This window comes from Acanthisitta chloris, unplaced genomic scaffold (genome assembly GCF_000695815.1).
Source record: "Acanthisitta chloris isolate BGI_N310 unplaced genomic scaffold, ASM69581v1 scaffold34150, whole genome shotgun sequence".
NCBI classification, from domain to species: Eukaryota; Metazoa; Chordata; class Aves; order Passeriformes; family Acanthisittidae; genus Acanthisitta; species Acanthisitta chloris.
In genome coordinates, this window is record NW_008651656.1 from 1 (window position 1) to 12975 (window position 12975).

The 12975-nt window shown below is 49.8% G+C and overlaps 2 protein-coding genes across 2 annotated transcripts; one reads left to right on the plus strand and one right to left on the minus strand.

Moving 5' to 3' along the window:
- Nucleotides 1-90: 90 nt before the first annotated feature.
- UBXN11 (UBX domain protein 11) lies at nt 91-9872 on the plus strand (the record flags this gene model as incomplete). Its single annotated transcript, XM_009074257.1, has 12 exons — nt 91-122; nt 1037-1137; nt 1827-1881; nt 2909-2985; nt 3478-3592; nt 4970-5187; nt 5483-5560; nt 6438-6558; nt 7697-7800; nt 8017-8075; nt 8789-8935; nt 9707-9872. Coding segments are annotated over 12 exons (1273 nt in total), but the record flags the coding sequence as incomplete, so codon positions are not given.
- Nucleotides 9873-11818: 1946 nt separating this feature from the next.
- Nucleotides 11819-12800, minus strand: SH3BGRL3 (SH3 domain binding glutamate-rich protein like 3; the record flags this gene model as incomplete). Its single annotated transcript, XM_009074269.1, has 2 exons — nt 11819-12331; nt 12633-12800. Coding segments are annotated over 2 exons (234 nt in total), but the record flags the coding sequence as incomplete, so codon positions are not given.
- Nucleotides 12801-12975: the final 175 nt, after the last annotated feature.

The following is a 12975-nucleotide window of genomic DNA, read 5'->3' on the forward strand; positions in this document are numbered from 1 at the left end:
TAAAAAGATTCGCCCATCAAGCAAATCCCCTCGAAGTTAATTAACCTGTGCTTTATTTTACATATTATCCCTTCTTATTTTTGCTTAAAGGGCAGAGCTGTCCAAGGTCGTTGCCTTCAGAGGTAAGGCAGTTTTCACCATCTGACACATCTGTCAGTGATTGTAGCTGTCTCTCCTACAAGTGTCCAAAATCAGATAAGTGACAACACACTTATGCATTCTGAACAAGCTCTAGACCACATTAGAACCTCATCTATTTTTACAGTCCCATGTTAGGTCACATCCTTCCTATTAGATATTAGAGCAAAAACTCCCATTTCGCTGCTTCTGTTAATCCCAGAACATTGTGCCTTTTGTTAAAATAACTCTATTTTGCCACTTCCTGCCTCTCTGCACAGCACAGGATGCTCTGTACTAATGTCATGGTCTGCAAGCTCCACATTGTGTTCACTCTTCCAGCTGCTGGGTTTGTGCCTTCCCTCAGGTTCAGGCTCTTAACGAGTGCCCACACTCCCTCATTAATTTGGGAATGCATGACCAGGCCACCTGCTTTCCCCTGCTCTCTCTTTGCCTCAGCACAACCCTGGTATTTCTTTCCCTGCTTTGGAGAAGTTGTATCCAAGCACTGACCTGTTTTCTTCCTTTCATGCTCTTTGTGCCCCTTCTCAGAAGATGCCAGCCTGTCTCCTAGGATAAGGAACCTGGTGCAAGGCAGTCTCCCCTCCTGCTCAAGTGGGACAACACTGAAAAAAACCATGGAGGGTAAAGTCTCTCAGTGGTTAGGGGGTTCTGGGCCATCAGAGTTCCTCAGTGACACCCCAGCCCAGTGAGAATTCCTGTGGTGCCCCTCCTGCACACTCAGCGTGCTGTTGGTGACACAGCCACATCTCTACTGGTCAGCAACCAAGGGATTTTCACCCAGGACCCCCAAAAAGTCCTCCCTGCTGTGGCAGAACAGGAATTCTGGTGTGGGGTCCCCTATATACCCCCAATACTGATCACCATTTAGGGAGCTAACAGGTCTTTGTGCTTTCAGGTGTAGCTCACAGTGACCTGGAACTCATATATATAATGATGCAAAAAATCTCTCTGTTGGAAGAAAAAGTAGATAAACAAGCACAAGAAATTGAGCTGAAGGTAAAAATCAGCTGATCCTGACCCTGCTCTGTGCTCTGCTTTGATCCAACACCTTAACATTCTGTGTGACTCTATGATTATCCAAACAAGCCTTTGCCAAGCACAGAGCAACTGGATCAGGCCTTGGGGTGGGAGATGGGTTTGCTGTCACTTCTTACAGCAGTGGCTCTCAGCACCCTGGCACTGATATCAGCAGCTCTTGAGCTTCAGAGCTTTTTTTTTTTTTCCCCTTTTGTTTTCTGAAACAGCAGCTGCTCACAGAGCAGAGTCACCCTGGAGCAGTCCTCTCTGCATTACTGAATAAATACCCTTTAATACATACCTTTTAAAAGAAAAGAAGTATTTATTCTAATCTTTTAAGAGGTGTCTGCAGAGATGTTGGCTTAGTTTCTAGATCAGCCCCTCCCTGCAGGTCTGAGCAGGAAGACTGTTGTGTGTGCCCACAGCTCTCATGCAGATGGAGGAGGGGGGGATAGGTCACCTACTCCTGGAGTTGTGTATTTATCCCACCCTTCACTCGACTCTAATTAAGGTATTTGTGAGGTGTTTCAGCCCTTCTAACCCTTGTTTTGCCTGTCTCTGAGTGATGTGTGCTGCTGATTCACCCATCCAGGGCTAATTGTGCAACTGTGCCTCGAGGTCCTAAGGCCAAGGAACTCACCAAGGTCTTATTTGTTCTGCTCCTGCAGGACAGGAGGGTTGCTGAACTTGAGGAGAAGTTGAAGACTTTTCAGCAAGGAGAAGGTAAAAATTGTTCTACCTTTAGCACCTGTGGGAGAGCCACAGAGCTGCTGGTACTACAACAGAGCAGGGTAGGGATCTCCTCTCTGAGCTCTCCCTGGCTCCAAAGCTCAGAATCCTCTTAACAGAGAGGTACTAGCTACACAGAAATGCTACCATTTCCCAGAGCAGATCTGCACTTTAACTCACATCTGTTACTTGACTTTTTTTCTGGTACAGCACAAAACATCATTTCCTGACCTATTTTCTATGGGGTACTAAGTTTCCATAAGTGCAAACCAACCACACAAACACCCGAGGATGATCAGAGAAAAACCAGAGAACAGTAAATACTGCAGAGTTCAAACAGGCAGGAAAACAGCTACTCAGAGCTGAGAGAAACCAGAAATCTACTTGGAGCCTCTGACAGGATTACAGGTCCAGGCTCACTTGTCCTGCAAGGCAGCCTGACTCTAAATTGAACCCAGGTTTGAGTGAGTCACTGAAGGTCTTTCCCTTCATTCAATTCCTTGGAATCCAGCAGCTCTCCTGCTGAGCCCACACACGTTTCCTACAATGGTTGAACTAGCTTGTTAGTGCAAAGCTATGGTAAGTTCTTCATTTCCTGAGTAAGAACATGAATATGCCTGTCAAACCACAAACCAGGTTTGTGCCTCATCATGTATTGTGCTGCCAGTCAGCCAAGATTTCTGGATCCAACTTTAATGGACACCTGCTCATTTTTTTTAATGGGTTCCTTAAGTCTGAGGAAGCCAAGCAATTTTCATTGTGTAATTGCCAACAAAATTGCTCACAACAGCTTCCTCGGCATAAAACCTCACTAGTGTCATTCACAACTATCTGTCAGTATTGTTGTCAAACTGCTGCAGGTTGAGTTGTTGGGGTTCAGCACACAGAGCTCCTGTGTCCCACAGCCTTGAGTTCACTCAGGGTGCAGCCAGGTGCTGCTGGGGGTCTGTGCTGTGCCACACACCTTATCTGCAGCCCTTCTTTAAGGCTGCACAGAGAAACACAAAGCCTTATTTTTCAGGTGCTTCTAACTCATCCACCATAGAAGAACTGGAAATGAGGTGCCTTCAGCTGCAGACTCAGGTCTGGGAGATGGAGGTGAGACATCTGCTCTGCTTGCCCTAAGCCATCTGCACCTTTGATTTGGGATCATTGCAGTCTCAGGCTGTTTGGCCTTTTTCAAGCTGCCACTTTTATCATCACAGTTTCTCACCTCACTCACTCCCCTGAAAAGAAAGAACGAGTTGGATGTGATCAACAGAGCAGGAGGAGGATTTTTTAACACACAAACATCTGTGCCTCCTGCAAACATCTTCATTTTGCTTTCCAGAACTGTAGAAATACTCTTTGCAACCACTACAATCCTGGCAAATTACATTGTCACTACAGACAATTTCCTTCCCCCTTTTGCCTGCAACTAGTAGAGCTGCCAGTACTGCCCTGCCAGTGAGTCAGTCTGTCTGGAAAGGCCAAGGAGCCCCAAGACAAACCATTCTGATTTTCTCACAGACACAACTGACCACTCTCAGGCTTCTATTTCTAGTTTCCTGAAGTTCTGGTCTACAGCACTACTTGTCTTTCCTATTTCAGCAGTTTCTGAATGACTATGACCTGATTTGGGTTGGAGGGAGACAGGAGCATCTGCAAGATACAGAATCACTGAGAAAGGAAGAGGAGCTACCAGCAAGGAGCCTCTGGAACCCAGGTAAAGCACCATCACTCTTGGCTGAAGCAGCTCACCCTGCTCCCATTGCATGCTTAGAGAAGGTAGAGTAGATAAGCACCAAAGAACCAGGATTTGGGTCTCCAGAATTTGTAATCCTGTGCTGAGATCACATCAGTCCATCTCAGGGACAGAGACACGGAATGACCTGACAGAAGCTAGGCCAGGCAGGAGTTTATTTTTATGTACCTCTATTTTGTAAGTCCTGTCTGGGGGAAGAGGAGAGAACCTGATGTTTTGTAAGCCTTGTCTGGGGGAAGAGGAGAGAACCTGATGGCTCAGTTCTTTGGGAGGAGACCTGGTAGCAGCTGTTTCCTGCAGAGGTCACATCCCCTGCACATTTGAAACTTGATTGCTCTAATGACATTGGCATAAAGTGGGTGGAAAACCGGAATCAGGTGCTTTGTGTACATACCAGTTGTAGTAACTGACCCATATTGGTTGGCCCCAGTATTGTTTGCCTTTCCTCCCAGCTGCCACCTGAGTGGTTTAATTGAGGCCTGACTGTGCTGTATGGGCTCCAACCATGTTTGGCAAAGGCTTCTTAGGAAGTGGTAACAGAGCGAAAAAAGAATAGTGCTTGGACTGTTGAGCCAATGCTGCTTCCTAACCACCGTGCAAATATTAGCTATGTATTCTCTCCCTTAGAAGCAGGAGGGCAAAGATGGGGGTTAAACCAGTAGAAATAGTGTTGGTTTCAGCTCATTAACCCTTTTTAAGGGTATTTCCCTGTTCTCAGTTAGTAAATCATCAAAAAGCAGAACAGCAAATACCAAAGGCTCCAACCTCAACCTACATCTTTTCTTTCATTTCCTCTTCTGATCTCCTTCCTCTGCCCCATCACAACTCTTCTACTACACCCTACCACCCTACTCAAGCACCCAAACATCCTCACAGTGTCCCTGCCCAAAAGCAACCTGCTGGTGCTGGCAGCTGCCTGTGTTTTCACTGGCATTTCTTCAGCAAGAAAGCCTGCCCTGATCCACTGATCCAACTGAGTTCATCCAACTAGTGAAATTCCTCACCGTGCAGGGACAGCACAGCACTTGACATGATAACAAGCCAAGGAGCTGAGTGTGGTCCCTGTGAGCTGCTGCCCCTGCAGCTGGCCCTGGACTCCTGTGAGCGTGCACAGGAGCACTGCATCCCCCTCTGCCCTGCCCTTGTGGTTTAGCACACACCCATGTGGATCTGGCCACGTTGCCACCACAGCAGAGGTGTTGCACCACACTCTGCAAACACATAAAACACAAAAGCATGGACAGGCAGCCCAAAATGTCAGGGCTCAAATATTCTCACACGTGAAAGTTGCATCGCCGCCAACCTCTTCCTGCCCTAACTCTGATCCCTCTGCCACAGGTGATGCTGCTGTTTCCAAACAGCAAATTGATTTCGATTTGATCTTGAAGAATATTAAGTATTTGAACATTCTGGCTGGAGAAGGCATTTTTCAAGTGGAGCACACACCTAGGGGGGCTCGGCTGAGACAGGCAGAGCCTCTCCCTCTCACCCTGTACCAGAACGGCCTCGTCCTGCGCCACGGAGCCTTTCGGCCCTACGAGGACACAGCCACACAGGTATGGGAAGGTCTGTAGAGGAATTAGAGCCATCCTGCCATCACTCCCTAAGCCCCAGGAAAGGGAATTTGGCTTCTGAAGCTCATCTTAGCCCTAAGAAGTAGCACAGCTTCTCACCTGCCTTCCCAGTGCCTTGAAAGACTTGTCATTTTTAGAGATGGAGATTCTGTCTTCGATGCAGATTTTTCTGCACGGCCATAACACCACAAAGAGGAGCAGCCCAGCAGGAAGATATCACTCAGAAGCTAAACAGAAAGCCTGAGGTATGACCATGAGCTCTCCCCTGTTTTTTCAGCAATGCCTGCAGGACATTATGGATGGCTATTTCCCTTCAGAGCTGCAGCTGCACTACCCTGATGGCATCCCTTTGCAAGTAAGCACTGCCAGACCCTATTCACCAGTTTTTGGGAAGGAATTGCTGCCTTCCTTTCTAAGAAAACTATTCAGTTTTCTCTCATCCATCTGCTGGATGGTCCCCCCAGCAAATTGGGTTTGAGGTTTGTGAACACAGTGTACACAGAAGTTGATGGTGTGCAGGTGGCAGGGAACACACCTGCTGTGGCTGTTATAGGAAGTGTTTCTGCATCAGGACTGAAGAGTTTCTCTGCCTGAGTGAGCCTGGCTTGGAGAAAGGCTTCTAAGAGCATAGCTGGCTCTGTAAGAGAAGCAGCACATGCAGCAGCTGAAGAGCTGTGTCACTAAAAGGAGAAGAACAAAAAAAGTTCTCAAATAGTTCCCCTAGGAAAGCTTTTCAAACCAGACTGAGCAAGTGTCTCACAGAGAGGATGTCACGAGAGCTTATTTTGCCACAATTTAAATGAATTTGGCCACATGAGGTTCTTTTAGGCTCCACTTTTTTTGATTTCTCATAAATGGCGAAGAGCCAAGGCCACGTTTTCAGGCAGAGAGCCTCAGAGGACTCAAATCTAGGTCTTCAAGTGCATCCAAAACGTAAGCAGACACAACCAGAGGTTGGACCTACCCACTGCCACAAGGAAACCAGGGCACAGCTGCATGGACAAGACAAGGTCAGGCCAGCTGGATCCAACTGGGAGATGTGGAAGTTAAAAAGTCACATGGAAAGAGGATTGTGTGAGGCTTCTGGGGCTGAGGTTCCCTATATCCTGTGCATCATAAGCTTTGCTTGGGGTTTACAACTGTTGTTTGTCATTGCTGGGGTTTATTGTGCTCTGATGCAGCAAGAGAAGCTTGTGCAACAGTCAGATTTGCTTATGGCCTTAATTCAACAGGTCACTGACAGAAGGAACGTGGTATTTCAGGAGAGACACCTTCCAGGGACCTTCCCTGGCCGTGGCCAAATGGTTGGATATTCAGAATCCAACAAGGTGCAGGAAACCTCTGAGATCCCAGGTAAGATGGTAAACATGCCTCAAAAAAAATCAGCTATTTTCCAAAGAAGAAAATTCTTAAACTTTACCAGGGCAGTGCAGCTGGAAGGAGAGGAATGGGAGAGTCTCAGAGAGGAAGGCAACACTTCTGGGTCAGAGTTCTGTGCTTGCAGCCCTGGTGTTGGTTCAGGAGCCAGACAGCACACATGGTGTCCTCTCATCATTAATCCTCCTAAAGTATGAGACATGACAAGCAATATAACACCAGAAATTCAGCAGTTTCCACAAACATATCTGCCCTGTGCCTTTCTGAAGGGCCAAGCTCCTTCTACCTTCATTTGTACCAGCATCAAAAGCTGCTGAGGGAACCCTACCAGCCTGGGTGTGGGTTGCTTTCAAACAACCTTCCTTTCTCCTACAAGCTCATTCTGTAAATTCAGATATCTTCCAGCCAGATCAGCCTTAACTGCACTGAATATGGGACAGTTTCTCTTCAGACTTTCATAACAGAATTTGGGACAGAAGGTCAGGCCACAGATTCCTCATCTTGCTTCTAGACTCTTGCAGTCTGTGTAAGCAATTCCTGTCAGGGTTGGGAAGTCAAAGTCAGTCAGAGAGACAGAAACTCGTGGGTTTGTGCATGCATAACTAGATAACCTGACACGTGCATCACCTATCAGCAGCAGCTGCCTATTGTACACAACTCTGCTGCTTGCTCATGGATTTCTCTGTTTGCAAACAGAAACTCTGATAAATATTCCCTTTAGCCAAGTAATAAAGAAATTAACTTTCCAAACAAAAAGGAACGGACACCTACAAATACTCCTCACAAGGTGATAAACTCTCCAAGTCTGTAAAAATGGTGATAGTTTCAGGGTTTCCCAGCAGAACTACCTGGGTTTCTACCTGCTGTGCATCCCAGCTGTGTGCTGAACAGGCTGTGCAGTTCTCGCTGTTGGTGTTGACAATCAAACATTTAGTGGGCCAGAAAGTGGGACAAGCTTCAGCAGAGGAACCTGAGAGCCAGTCCCAGCCTGGCTGAGGGTGGAGAGAGCTCTCCCTGCCGGCTGCTGTGCTTTCTGCTTACACCAAAACAGCCCATTCTGGGGGCAAAACGTCTCTCAAAAAAAGTCCCACACGGACACATCTCTCCTCTGCAGATCCCAAAGACTCCTTGGAGCAGTTTCCCAACAAGCTTTCCAAGCCCTTGAAAGACAGAGGACGAGGGCTGAGTGCCCTAGGCTCAGCCAGAGCAATGCAGCAGGTATGAATGTATCCCCCAGACATGAGCAGCAAGAGGCTCAGCACCCAGCACAGCACCAGTTCCCCCTCCTGGGGCCTCTCCTAGCTCTGTGTCACCTCCTTTGCCCAGGGAGGCTCCACCAGAGCACACGTGGCAATTTGGCTCCTGGCTCTGGGCTCTCCTGGCTGCTCTCCGTGCAGAACAGGCAGTGGGGACACTCACCTGGTTTGGTTTCAGGGCTCTGATGAGGCACAGAGAAGTGAAGAGATCCTGGTGGAGACACCCAAGCTGGAGAGGTATAGGTACAGCCCCCCCAGCCCCAACCCTCTGGGATCTCATCTTCCTCTTTCATCACTGAGGGTTTATGTCAGGGGGTTCAGCTGAGGAATTAAATGGACTTTCCCCCTTTTAGACCTTAGAAATAATTAGGAAAGGGGCCAAGTTTGGTCTTTTGGAAAGACCACTGAATTGTTCGTGGTAGCCTATTACATCTCTAACAAAAAGCTTCTGTTGTTCCAAATGTCATTTACTGCTGTGAAATAGTTTTCCCAACAGAAAGCCAAGGCCCAAGAGTTTGAAATCACCAGAGAAGCTGTTTGCAGTCATGTTAAATGGAAGACTCTCTCCAGGAAACTGATGCCCAGCCGGGAGGTCACACTAGCAGCACTTTTCCACTCAGTCTTCTGCCAAGCCAAGACCCAAATAGCTAATGAAAAAAAAAAAGAAACCCAAGCTGGTTATTTTTAATCAAAGAAGTAGGGCGAAGTACTTACCAGCCAGCCCTGATCTAAACCAAAATAGCTAAAAAAAGTTGATAACCCTCTTCTCAAGGCACCTCCAGGCAGGGAGAAGAGAGTAGCAGTTTGGGCAATGGGTTGGTCTGTTTACCTGCAATCAGACAAGGCCTTGTTTATCTCAAGGACATTCCCAAACTCCTCAGTGACAGCCCAGGGGCTCTGCCAGCTCAGTGGGGCTCACTCCTCAGCTAACAGGGTTTTCTGACCTGCAGGGTGAAGATGACTGCAGGGGCTGAAGCTCCTGCCCCTGGTGTCTGCACTCTGCGCATCAAATCCGAGAGTGGGGACCAGACATATGTTGTCAAGATGCTGTTCAGAGACACCATTGGGGACCTGCGCCAACACCTCACCCACATCAGGTATGCCCAGGACTTCCTTCCCTTTTGTCTGGATCCACAGGGCCCCAGGGAGGGGTTCTTGGCAGCTGCTGGAGGCTCTGGAGCTTCCAACACCAGCCTGAGCTGGGTCACAGCCCCAGCCCTCTGCCCACCAGAGATGTTCTGCAGGTAGCACTGCTGTGGTTCCACTTAGCTCAGAGCATTTCATATCCACCTTTGCCAAAAGGCTGACCCAGCAGCAGAAAGAAGCCTCTTCTGTCTTCCCCAAATCCCCATCAGACCCAGGTCCATCACTGTCTTTGCCTCATTCCAACTGCTCAGCAGCACTTACCTAACTAGGGCCACAATTCCCATGGTGCTGGTACAGCCTGGAAACTGAGCTGCAGCCTTTGCTTGGCTGTTGGATCCTCTGCTGGATAAACACCCACTTTGCTCAGCCACCTTTGTATCCTGACACACTTAATCCTGCCCAAGGGCTCACTCAGCCCTTTGAGGACAGTTCCAGATGCATAACAGCCTCCTTTGCTCTCCCTCCTTCCCACTCCTGTTGCAGACCATGGCCCTGGAGTTGGTCTGAGCCCAGGATGAGCTCAGTGCTGTTGGGATGCACAAGGCTCCTTCCCACTACAGCTGTGCAGCTGGAACAGCTGCTCTGTGCCTGGCTGCCTGCAGTTTGGGCAGGAGAAACCCCTTTTTTCTGCTCTTGCATAACCACAGCTGGATCAGCCACAAAATCTCAGCAAAACCTTGGGGGATCCTGTGAGTAGGAAAGATTGTGCTGTTCTTTCCTAGGGGTGGAGACTCCGACTCATATGAGATCATCAGTACCTTTCCCCAGAGGGTGTACACAGACAACTCCAGGAGCCTGCAGGAATGTGGATTGACCCCCAATGCTTCCTTGCTGCTGAGGAGAAAGGCTCCCTCCCAACAAGAGGGGATGGGGCTGCAAAGAGCATAACAGCTCCTCTCCAGAGCTCCTTGCCCGGAGTTCTGCATGAGGAAGGAGCTACCTCACACCTTACCTGTGTTATAACCTCACCTGTCTGGAAAGAGAGGAAAGCTTGGAAAGAATTTTTCCAGATTCAATTTCATTGTGGGATGGAGAAGAGCTCAGAGCAGCGTTTTGGCCTCTCCCTTTGGCAGAGGGTGCCAAGTCTGCTCCTGTTGGCTCACAGGTGGGTGCTATTCCCCAAGACAGGTGGGCTCCCAACTCAGGGAGCTGGTTCCTCATCTCTGCAGAGGGTTACACAGGCTGATCCCTGCCCAGGGGAGCCTGCCAGCCTCTCACTGGTACTGGGCAGTTGCTTAGCTGGGCTCAGGGTCTCTAGCAGCAGGACAGATGCACAGCCAGGGGCAGTTTGCTTTCCAAACACAGTTGCTCCCCAGAAATTTCAACCAGGAGAGAAACAGACCCAGTTCTATGGTCTCTGATGAAGCTAAACCTGAAGGCCTTGAGCCACTGCAATGCTGGGACTGAGCCAGACTCCACTCAGCCAGGAGATCCTGCTACTGGGCTTCCTGTACGTGCATAACTCCTTCCCTTGGACAGCCCCCAGCTCCAGCGGGGCCCAGGCTCCAGCCAGGCCGAGCCCTCCCTCCCTCCCTCCCTCCTGCTGCCGGGAGCTGGATGCTGCAACAGGACACCGTGTCACTGGAGAAGAGCATAATCCCTCCGCGGCTTCTCTGCCGAACCCTGAATAAAGCATCTTCCTCCCTCTCCCAGTGCTCTGCAGGCCCTTTCCCTTTCCCCAGCACATTCCTCCCATTCCAGCTGTGACAAGCTCCCACTCGACTCCCAGCTGATGGCACTCCCACTCGTGGGAGGCAGTGCCTTCTGGCAGGTTCCCTCTCAGCAGAGACCTTTAAAGGCTCCTAATAAAATTCTTTATTTCTGTTGCAGTTTCCCCTTCCATTAGATTTCAAAGGCTCAGTTGCTGTAGAAGCTCAGGGATGCCTAGAGCTCTTCCTAGACCCCCCTGACCAGAGCTGGACCCTGGCACAACTCAAATCCAGGAAGCAAACCAGCTGCTTCCACACATTCCCTGTGACCAAGTGACAACCCACACAGCTATCACTTAGCTTCCTCATTTTTCCACCTGGAGCAGATCCATTTCCAGTGCCACTCTGTATCCTGGTCTCTATCCAACCAGGTAATCCTTGTGCCAGGGGTTTGTTTTTGGCTCATATGTCTGTCTGAGGCTGTGCCTGCCCCAGGGCTGCAGCTCTTACCAGGCAGAGGAGAGGAATGCTGGAGCAAGGTCCCTGTCACTACTGCGCAGCAGGACACTCAGACAAGTCCTGTGAGCCTTTGATTAGCAGCAGCAATCTAAGGTGTTAAGATCATTGTGTCAGGCTGCAGCAGTGAGTACAACCCACTCGGCTTCACTGAGCTGGAAATGACTCAGATGGTTACACAGGTGATGCTTAAACCTGTAGCCAAAATAAAACCAGATATAAAAGAAACACAGCAGTTCTGATGTGAAAGGTACAGTAACATTTAATAGCATTCTTAGAAGACAACACTGGTTATAAACTTGCTTTTTGGCAGGAAAACAAAATGCACTTGGTCCAGGATTGCAAAAAAAAAAAAAAAAAGCCAACTCAAAGAGGAAAGATCAGACAGCTGGAGGAGCATCAGCTGGTCTGGGGCAGCCCTGAGCCACTAATGCTCACGAGGGAGCCCTGGAGAGCAGCCAGAGCAGCACTGGTCCCATTTCCAGCCCCATCCATCCCCCCAGGCTGCCTTTGCCCCCAGCTCCTCCACGGTGGGTGGTCAGACCCCAACTCTGTGCAGTATTTTGCATTAAATTAAGACAAACAAAAAAACACCCCCTTTACTTAGTTGCCATAAGTTGAGATGAAGAGGAAGGGGAAAAAAAAGGGGGGGGGGGGAACAAAAAGGGAAAGAAAAAGGAAGTGAGGCAGCAGAATTTACAATTTTAACAGCAATTAGGAGAAGTGGGAAGTGAGATGCAGCCCTAAGCCCTTCCCTCCCGAGGCAGAGGCTGTCCCTGCAGAGGAGGGGGCTGATGGCCGAGCACTTCGCACGGCCCCAGAGGCTTTGCTGTTTACAGAGGCACTGGAAGCTGCAGTGAGCCAGGCCCAGCTTTGCTCACAGGCCATGAGCAGCGAGCGTCAGACTTTCTTTGGATCCCTCGGAGATGATTTCAGGGTTAGGCAGGAGGGAATCGGAGGCAGCTGCAATGAGGAGTTTTGGTCATGGGTTTCCCTTGTGCTGGGATCCAGGTCACAGTGCCAGGACAGCACTGACAACCTGGAAATGAAGGTGGTCGGAGATGAGGGTGCTCAGGAATGCAGGTAGAGTCCAGGATGGGAGGAGAGCCCCAGGGATCAGGCGAGTTTCAGGAACTCCTGCAGAGTGTTTTGCTCCACTGCTTCCACAAAGAGCTCATAATCCTGGAAGGAAAAGCCACACAGCTGCTCACAAGGGTCCCCTGAGCACACAGCACCAACTGGTTCACAGCACAGGTACCAGTTGGTCATGCAGAGGACAACAAGGTGAAGCAGAGACAGCCCCACATGGCACAGCCAAACCAGCACCCAACGACCCTGCCCAGATCTCCTTCTCCCAAACCACCAAACAGCCGTGAACCCTGGCAGCACCTTGTCCACACACCTCAAAACAAGTAACTTCAAGCAAAACCAAGGGGACAGGGCTGTCACCCCCCAAGCTCAGGGTGCTGCTCCCCAGGCTCACCCCACAGTACTGGTCCCCGTTGACGATCTGGGGTGGGATGGCTTTGGGGTTCCCTGCCTTCACCCTCATCTCCTCCCGCAGAGCGTTGTCCTGAGAGATATCCACCAGCTCGTACTTGATGTTTTTCCCATCGAGGATTCGGGTTACTTCGCTCTGTTGGGATTTAATCTGGAACCCGGGGGGGAGAGGCAGGTTATGGGGGTGATGGAGAGGTGTCCCAAGGGTGGGTGCAGACCCCACCTGGGGAGGACACCCAGCAGGGATGGCTCGGGGCGAGAAGGGGATGGGGCAGGGTGAGCAGGACAGGGTGAGCGGGGTGGGATGGATGGGGTGGATGGGGTGG